Here is a 10,014-nt window from a genome sequence, read left to right on the forward strand (position 1 = left end):
AATTAGATTTCTAATAATTCCAATCATGAATAATTCATTATTAATTTTAGACATTTTAGTGGATATAAAATACTATCTCATGTTGGCTTTAATTTACAATTCCTTTCTAACTAATGCTGACGAGCAGCATTTTCTATGTTTATCAACCACTTGCAATTTTTGTAGAAGTGTCTGTTCACGTTCTTTGCTAATTTTATAAAATCATTTTTTATTATTGATTTGTAGGAAATTTTTATTTATACTAGTGTCTGTAGTTCCATTTCTGGATACATGTAGTTTGAAAAGTATCATTGGTCTGTGGCATGCATTTTGTGTTTTTAATGGTAACTTTGATGAACAGAATGAGTAATTTTGAAGACAGACAATATTTACCAAACTTTAAAATTGTATGTCTAGTGCTTTTTGTGTCTTAACTAATAATCTATTTCTATCCAGGATCATAAAGACATCCATCTACTATTTCCTCAAAGGTTTTATGTCTTCAGTTTGTATGTGTATATCTACAATATTCTATTTTAAGGTAGGATTTATCCTACGTAAGGTCAAAAAAATGTCAACTTCTCTATTTCACAGGCAAGAGTCCTTTCCCCACATTCTCTTTGAGGTCTCTCACATAGGCATCACCTTCCACAAAGCTCTCCTCAGGGCACCCTTGACCTCTACGTTCCGCAAGCTGTAGATGAAGGGGTTCAGCATAGGGTTGACAAGGCTGTAAAACAAACACAAGATCTTCTGTTGCTCCTCAGGATGGCGGGACGTGGGGGCCATGTACATGACAATGGCACTGCCAAAGAAGAGCCCGACCACGCAGAGGTGGGAGGAGCAGGTAGAGAAGGCCTTCCTGCGGCCCTCCCCTGACTGGATCCTCAGGATGGCGACCAGGATGCGTGAGTAGGAGAACAGCACCAAGCAGAGGGGCCCCACTAGGACAAACACACAGGCTACAAAGATGACCACTTGGTTGAGCCAGGTGTCAGCACAGGCCAGCTTGAGCACAGACAGGATTTCACAGAAGAAGTGGTTGATTTCATGAGGCCCACAGAAGGGCAACCTCAAGATCAGAGCTAAATGGACCAGGGCCAAGAAAAAGCTAAACACCCAGGAAGAGACAGCCAGAACAATGCACACTCTCCAGCTCATGATGACAGTGTAATGTAGGGGGTGGCATATAGCCACATATCTATCATAGGACATCACCACCAAGATCACACACTCTATGTGAGCAAAAGCCAAACACAAGAATATCTGCATTATGCACAGAACAAAGGAGATGGTTCTTTTCTGGTTCACAAGATTTATCAGCATCTTGGGGACATTGTTGGAAGCATAGGACATATCAACAATGGCCAAGTGTGAGAGGAAGAAGTACATGGGGGTGTGCAGTCTGGGGTCCAGGCAAATAAGCCCGAGAATGACCCCATTCCCCAGCAGGGTGAGCATGTATAAGAGAGAGAAAAGTCCAAAAAGGAAAAACTCCAGTGCTGGATCAACCTGGAATCCCAGGAGGGTGACTTCTGTGATCCATGTCTGGTTACCTCCCATAACCCTATGGCGGAGAAAGACAAGACCTAGTCCACGCATGAAGGTCAGATCTGTAGACCAATAAAAGGTGCAAATATTTACTTAGTGTTGCAGAGGGAGCACTTTGGAATGTATCACTTTGGATGAATTTTCTAGATTTTATCTTCAGATATGTTGCAAAAAGTAATTCAATGTGCTCATAAAAATGAGAAAAAATCCTGTTAAATCAAAGGAACAACAAAATGTTATTAAATATGTACATATGTTATTATATGTGTGCTTTTAGAAATGTATATATGTTATTATATAAAATGTACTATAAGTTAACATACTAGGATCTATTATAATATACCCTGTATTGGAACACACACATGCACACATTCATACATGCGTTGTTTTGGAGAACTGAAGCATTCTGGCTTCCCTTTCAGGGTGGGAGTCTTGATTACTGATGTATTTTGATGACAGATGACCCTGAAAAAATGCCACATTATGACATGGTTTCATATCCTAGGCTTCTTGCCTTTCAGTCCAAGACATGAGGTGATTTTAGTGAACTCTTCCTGGGGGTTGTGACGTCTGGGTCTGTCCAGCCAGCAGAGGGAGACAAGGGTCTGTGAAAGGGATGGCAGCCTCACTGCAGAGCCCTGAGACTTGATGCTGTCCCTTTGTATTCTCTTCCAATTCTTTCCAGAAAAAAGTTTGAGAACTGTCCTTATTTCTAAATTATGCTAAAGTTTCAAATCCAACACAATATTTTAAAAACTTTTTCTTTTTTTTATAAATACTTAGATCTTCAAATTTGTATATCAAAAATGAGATTATATTACCTACAGTGTTTTTAAGCTTCCATTTTCACTGAATTTAATGCATGCTTTTCACATATTAAAATTGTATATTATACGTATTATTTAAAAGCAGCACAATATTCTATTATATTCTATGATGTAACTGTTGAAATGTTTTCTTCCTGTGTTTCTTATTTTTAGTAGCATTGAGGTAAATAGTCTTACAAAATTAAGATTTGTTTATGTTTATGATCATTTATTTAGAATATATTCATTTATTTAGGAAAACTAAGATGCTAAAGACACAGAACTTTCAAAGGTTTTGATACCTACTGATGCCTCCTTCTAGAAAACTGGACCCATGTCAGTCCCCACCACCAGTACGTGAGAATCATGCGTCTTTTCCACGTGGTCATCAATACTAAATACTGCCTGTTGTAACGTTTGCTAGTTTGATGCATGAACATTTTATATACTTTAAATTTATATTTTGCCAACTTTTTAACAAATGCTCCTTGAGCGCTAGGTCAGTTCCAGCCATGGTTCTCTGCTCTGCAGTTGCTGCCATGGATAAGGTAGAAAAGTTCCAAAGGGAGACAGATAATAAAAAATAAATGATGTTGGGGTGCTTTGCTTCTGCTCCACTCCTCAGATTTTCACTTAGGGGAGAAAACTTCTATACTCCTGCATAGACTTGCTTTGGAATATACCTGCCTCTCTCAGTCCCATAATTTATATAATTTGTAAAACCAAAAGATAATGAGGATGAACTTCTCTACTGTCTTTTTTGGCCATGTGTCTATCTATCTACCACTCTGGGCATAGGGCATGTGGGAGCATGTTTCATCCTATTTGTGGGTGGGAGTGGGTAATGGTTGTGATTTTCATTTGTAGAAAAATTTTGTTAAAGATATAAATCATGTTTTTCAATAAGCATCACTTGCAAAACATGTATTTTTTATTTCTATCTAATACCTGTGTGCATTCCTCAATTTATTTTTTCGGGACTTGGAGCAGAGAGAGGGTGTGGTTAATTACCAACTCTGAACACCATGAATAAACAAGTAAAGAAGATAATCCTTAGTTGTGAAAAGAACTGGAAGGGAAATAAACCGGGTAAACTGATAGAAAGTTACTTAGTTTGAGAGGGACTCTTCAGATGCATGGTCAGAAAAGGTATTTCTCAAGAGGAGACATGTGAGTGAACCTAAATGACAAAGGTGAATCAAACCTGACCAGAACCAACAGGAGTTTGTTCCTTGTCTACAACAGTAAAGAAACAGAAAAGCAAAGTTCCTAGGGCAGAAGCACCTGGAGAGTTCTAGGAAGAGAAACAAATAGTGAGCAAGGGGTTGTGCACATTCTTTGTAACCTCATGCATACTTCCTTTAAATTTGGCATTGACATAAAAGTTAATCAGTCGAGGGCAGAGTGAATTCATTTGGCTACTTTTATAGCACAGAACACCATGCAGTCAGTATAAAGGATAGTACAGATCTTTGTAGAGTGAAATGAAAAACTATCGACATGTAGTCAATGTATATGTGTATAATTTAATTTGGAGTACATTTTAAAATTTAAAAATAGTTATACACATATGTCTTGTGCCTACTTACATATTTGTAGGAAAACTCTATAAGTTAAACATGGAAGTGATTACACTTATTATCTCTACAGAGTAAGACTATGCAGGGATGTACCTTTTGCTTAAGTTGTTTGCTCCTTTGTTTTCTAACACTCTATGAAATATCAGGCAAAAAATAAAACAGGACATTTTTGTTTTAGGAAAATAAACAATGTAAAGTATCCCCGAAACTGCACATTGTTCCTGCTTATTTTGAGAATAATATGCATCAAGTTTTAACAGGAATCTCCCATGTGAGAATATTTCCCTAGACTTCAAATGGGAGAACTGAGTAACTGCATTATGAAAAAGAGTTAACCCTTAACAAGAAAGAGAAATTGAAAACCTCAACTTCATTTTTCTTCATAAAAGACGTGTTTTCTTTTGATGTCCTGATAGAGAAAAAAATCAAGATCATCGACTGACTACAAGTAGAACAGTATCTTATACCAGGTTGATAATTATTGTGACATCCACCAAGTTGTAAATAAGAACACAAGCAAGGAGACTTCTGAAGCTGCACAGGTCAGAAAAAGTGAACTCTGTCATACAAAGAAGTACCAGTCAGGGGACTGGCTGGTTAGCTCAGTTGGGTACAGCACAGCTGTATAACAAGACGGTTAAGAGTTCAGGTCACTGCACTGGCCAGCTGCGAAAAATAAAATAAAATAGGACATTTCAGTACCTTTTGATGTTCTTATCTGTAGTGTATCTTTGGGGGGTTTAAGTTAGAAACCAAAAGAATAAAAGCTAAAGTAGAATGAGTGCCTTGAAATGCAGAATCCAAAGTGATAGGGAAATTAGCTGCCATCTAGCCTAGGAATTTATTTTATTAGAAAAGTCATTTAAACTATGCCTGCTTGTCAGTGGGTATTCCAGGTCTGCTCACAAAGGCCTCTTTATTCATGCCGAAGTATGTTTCTGTGAATTTCCCTTTTTTAAAAATTTATTATTTATTTTTCTGTACTGAAACAATGTGCCTACTAGGACACATGTTTGATCAGAGTTCCATAAAATTGCATATGAGAAAGACATTTGCTCTCTTTAATGTGAACTTGCATGGCTCTGCCAACATAAACTTGGTGTTTCTCTTACAAGGAGCAGGCCACCTTCAACCAACTCCCAAATTCTTGGTTGGACGATTCACTGGAGCTCCCAAGAAATAAAAACAGAATTTGGTCAGTAAAATATCTTGCAAAGATACTCAAATGTAATTAAATTGGTTTTATTTGAGCTGATAGATATACTTTGGCTTCATATTAATTGATGTCCTTTTAGATTCATTAAAGCGGAGTATGGTTAAAGGATGCATATTAAATTTCCAATTAGCAGATATTAGGCATGGAAAACTGTCTAATTTTCTGGACAATATAAATCTAATGACAGGATGGAATTTGGCACTTTGTGGACACACAAAATATTGCATTAGATCCCACTGAACTGAAACCTGTAGACATATGGATATTTTGTGTATTTTAGACCCACATAACTCTTATCTGTGAGTTAGACATCTGCACTCCCACTGCTCCAAGTCCAGCGACCAGGCACTTGGGTGCTTCAGAAGTCGAAAATGCAAATCATTAGCTTCCAAATGAATCAAATTGTTTGACTCACCTAAGTTAATAATTAAATCAATTTGAATGCATAGTTTTATATGTGATTTATTGGGGATGGGGTCAGGGATATCTGAAAAAAAAGAAAAAACAATATGCCTACAAAAACCTTTTCCTACATGGCTGGAAGAAATAAAGGGACAAATAGAATTCTTAATGAAATAAGCTTCTTCATCAGATGAAAACTAAATCCAAACTATATATGACACCAGATGCCAATTGTACTCTTAATAGTTCTGTAGCAAAGGCCATAAGGAGACAAGCCTGTAATAGTGTCTATCTACATACTCAGATTGTTAATCAGCTCAATTGTGAAGCTAAAGCATGTAGAAAAATATAAGGTGAAAACATTTGGTTCCATTTTAATTACTGGCACAGTTTTGCATTTTGGATTTCACAACTCAAGTCGTGAGATTTTTCCACTCTCTTAGAAAAAGGCTGGGGCAGAAACAACAGACAGATAACATGAAATGAAGATTACTTTCTGTCCCCTCCAGCGACACATTAAGAAACTACCTTCAGTGAACAGAATAAGGGAAAAAATTCATGGATAAAATTTCTTTTCTTGCAGATTATAACAAATTTAGCTGTGACTGAAAAAACATGATCCCTGAAGAAGAACGAAACGAGCATGATTAACAGTGTTGGTCAGGCCATTATTTCAGTCTTGATTCTGGACAGTGAACATTATAAACGTGAGTCACTTATTCTAAGCCTCTTCTCATTTGTAAAATAGTGGCAGGAGAAGGCAAAGAAGACATAGCATTACACTGGCACATGTTAGGAGTTTGAGAAACGTTAGCTGCAGTTAACAGCATGATAGAGACCGCAACATTGGGGAAATGATTTAAATCATTGGAATAAAAATCCAACAGAATCAGACACTTTACAAACACTTTCACATTTATCTTGGTTTTGTTTTCTTTCTGCTGTTTTGAGATTCAATACAAAAAAACCTATTTTGCTTTAATTTCTTCATAGAAACATTTTTATATTTTGATTTTTTAAATTAATATTTTACAAGTATTTAAAGGCAAGAACTGTTTAATGTAACTTCACTCCTATATTGAACGAAAAAAAAAAATACAGCTAACACTCAAAGGGCACGTGTGCTCTGTCAAATATCCCCACGAGAGAGAGGGTTCATCTTTTGGGAGAAAAACGGGGGAATATTTAGGATATTTAGCACTGTTCACAAAGAACAGTTTTTCTTGACTATTGTCTCAGAAACAGCCCTGGGGCCATCAAAGATGAAATTCTGGGGACACAAATTTGTTAAATCTTCGCGCTTACTGTGAAATTACTTACCCGTCTCAGCAGTTCACTTTGTCACTCAGCTTGATCTTAGTAAGTAATATAGTTTTAAAAATGAAGAAACAAATAAGCTTGGATTCTAGAGCCCTACTGTGTAGGTTTAAATCCTGGCTTTGCCAGATACTAGATTTTGACTTCTCTGTGCCTCTCCGTGACTCAGTTTCCCCACTTGCAGAAAGGGGTGGGTAATAAACCCTGTCTCATAGCATAGTCGGTGAAAACCGAATGAGTTAACTCACATAGGAAATAGCGCTTTAAGGTACGTTATCAGGGATTTGCGACCCATCATGGAGAGCAACTTGTGAATCCAGTAACCAAGAGGAAACATGCGATATGCTCAAAGTTCCTCTGCAAAATAAGGAAGAAAAAGAAGAGAATCTTTACCTCACCAGGCACTGGGTTTTCCCTGAGAGAATGCCACCCGTACCGTGGACAACTGAGAAGGGGGTCCTGTTTGGCAGACGATGCACCTGAGAATGTGCAGAGGTCGGCAGTGAGCAGAGGGGGAAGGAAAGTCAGTCTCAGGGCAGGCAAACCACTTAACAGCTCTGACTTCCGTGTTTTTATTTGAAGAAGAGGCACCTGGGCCACACAGTCCCTGACATTCTCTGCAGCCCTTCAGCCAGCTCAGATCCCCTGTGGAAGGTTATCTGCTGCTCTTCTCTGAAATAGTCTTGACAAAGCCAAGAGCTGTCACAGGATGTTGAGGGGGATGTGGATGAAGGGACAAGAGGGTCAGAGGATCGACGGCCACACCATGGGACACAGAGTGATCCCTACAGTTCTGCTCAGGACCTAGTTTTAAACACATGCTTAGGTCCAGAAGGGAACAACACAGTGAGGGCAATTTGTCACTAATACCCAGAGCCAGTGATTTCATTCACTGCCCTTTCCCATTTTGCAACTGCAAACACCTTCTCAGGGCAAATGAACCCCGTTTACTCACAGTGGTGTAGACCATGTTCTTTTCTTCAAACAGAGCCTGACAAGAAACCTCAAAGGGAGGAAGGCAGAATATGTTTACTGAGATTGATTCTCCTCTCTAGAGGGGCCTCGCTGGGAGGTGAAGGCTGGATACAGAGCTCTCCTGGGCTTTGTGATAGACTGGGTTGTGCAAGCCAGGGCTTTACTGGTATTTGAATACAGCTCACTCCCCACAGATTATTTGATTTAGAGACTATAACTATGCGGTATTGCATCTATTCACATTCTCCCAGAGAGAATTAAATCATTTGCTACTTTCCTATCAGTAGATGGACCAGTGAATGCATTTCCTGTGTTGATTAATTTTGTTCTTTCCGTATTCTCATGGGATGTGTTTTAGTGTGTTTTCTTGGGATTGGGTGGGGTCAGGATTTCTGTAAACAAGGTAAGACTTTGCACCGAAAATAAAAAGAAATTAGATAATACCATCAATTACATTCTCTGAAAATTTATTTATTTTTTCAATCTTTTTTTTTTTTTTTAATTTTATTTTGTCGATATACATTGTGGCTGATTATTACTCCCCATCACCAAAACCTCCCTCCCTTCTCCCTCCCCCCATCCCCCACAACAATGTCCTTTCTGTTTGCTTGTCGTATCAACTTCAAATAATTGTAGTTGTTATATCTTCTTCCCCCCCCCCCGGTTTGTGTGTGTGTGTGTGTGTGTGTGTGTGTGTGTGTGAATTTATATATTAATTTTTAGCTCCCACCAATAAGTGAGAACATGTGGTATTTCTCTTTCTGTGCCTGACTTGTTTCACTTAATATAATTCTCTCAAGGTCCATCCATGTTGTTGCAAATGGCAGTATTTCATTCGTTTTTATAGCTGAGTAGTATTCCATTGTGTAGATGTACCACATTTTCCGTATCCACTCATCTGATGATGGGCATTTGGGCTGGTTCCAACTCTTGGCTATTGTAAAGAGTGCTGCGATAAACATTGGGAAACAGGTATACCTTCAACTTGATGATTTCCATTCCTCTGGGTATATTCCCAACAGTGGGATAGCTGGGTCGTATGGTAGATCTATCTGCAATTGTTTGAGGAACCTCCATACCATTTTCCATAGAGGCTGCACCATTTTGCATTCCCACCAACAATGTATGAGAGTTCCTTTTTCTCCGCAGCCTCGCCAGCATTTATCATTCATAGTCTTTTGGATTTTAGCCATCCTAACTGGGGTTAGATGGTATCTCAATGTGGTTTTGATTTGCATTTCCCGGATGCTGAGTGATGTTGAGCATTTTTTCATATGTCTGTTGGCCATTTGTATATCTTCCTTAGAGAAATGCCTACTTAGCTCTTTTGCCCATTTTTTAATTGGGTTGCTTGTTTTCTTCTTGTACAGTTTTTTGAGTTCCTTATATATTCTGGATATTAATCCTTTGTCAGATATATATTTTGCAAATATTTTCTCCCACTCTGTTGGTTGTCTTTTAACTCTTTTAATTGTTTCTTTTGCTGTGCAGAAGCTTTTTAGTTTGATATAATCCCATTTGTTTATTTTTCCTTTGGTTGCCCATGCTTTTGGGGTCGTATTCATGAAGTCTGTGCCCAGTCCTATTTCCTGAAGTGTTTCTCCTATGTTTTCTTTAAGAAGGTTTATTGTTTCAGGGTGTATATTTAAATCCTTAATCCATTTTGAGTTGATTTTAGTATACGGTGAGAGGTATGGATCTAGTTTCATTCTCCTGCATATGGATATCCAGTTATCCCAGCACCATTTGCTGAAGAGGCAGTCCCTTCGCCACTGAATAGGCTTGGTGCCTTTGTCAAAGATCAGCTGACAGTAAGTGTGTGGGTTGATTTCTGGATTCTCTATTCTATTCCATTGGTCAGTGTGTCTGTTTTTATGCCAGTACCATACTCTTTTGGATATTATAGCTTTGTAGTATAGCTTAAAGTCAGGTAGTGTTATGCCTCCAGCTTTGTTTTTTTTGCTCAGCATTGCTTTGGCTATGCGTGGTCTTTTATGGTTCCATATAAATGTCTGGAGAGTTTTTTCCATTTCTGAGAAAAATGTCTTTGGAATTTTGATGGGGATTGCATTGAATTTGTATATCACTTTGGGTAGTATGGACATTTTCACTATGTTGATTCTTCCAATCCAAGAGCATGGGATATCTTTCCATCTTCTTGATTCCTCTCTAATTTCTCTCAGCAGTG

General features: G+C 38.2%; 1 protein-coding gene across 1 annotated transcript; it reads right to left on the reverse strand.

Moving 5' to 3' along the window:
* Window positions 1–609: 609 nt before the first annotated feature.
* LOC134379990 (olfactory receptor 2A14-like) lies at window positions 610–1,542 on the reverse strand. Its single transcript, XM_063099448.1, has one exon. It carries the CDS (start codon window positions 1,540–1,542, stop codon window positions 610–612), a length of 933 nt encoding a protein of 310 aa, XP_062955518.1.
* Window positions 1,543–10,014: the final 8,472 nt, after the last annotated feature.

This window comes from Cynocephalus volans, chromosome 6 (assembly GCF_027409185.1).
Source record: "Cynocephalus volans isolate mCynVol1 chromosome 6, mCynVol1.pri, whole genome shotgun sequence".
Taxonomy (NCBI): Eukaryota; Metazoa; Chordata; class Mammalia; order Dermoptera; family Cynocephalidae; genus Cynocephalus; species Cynocephalus volans.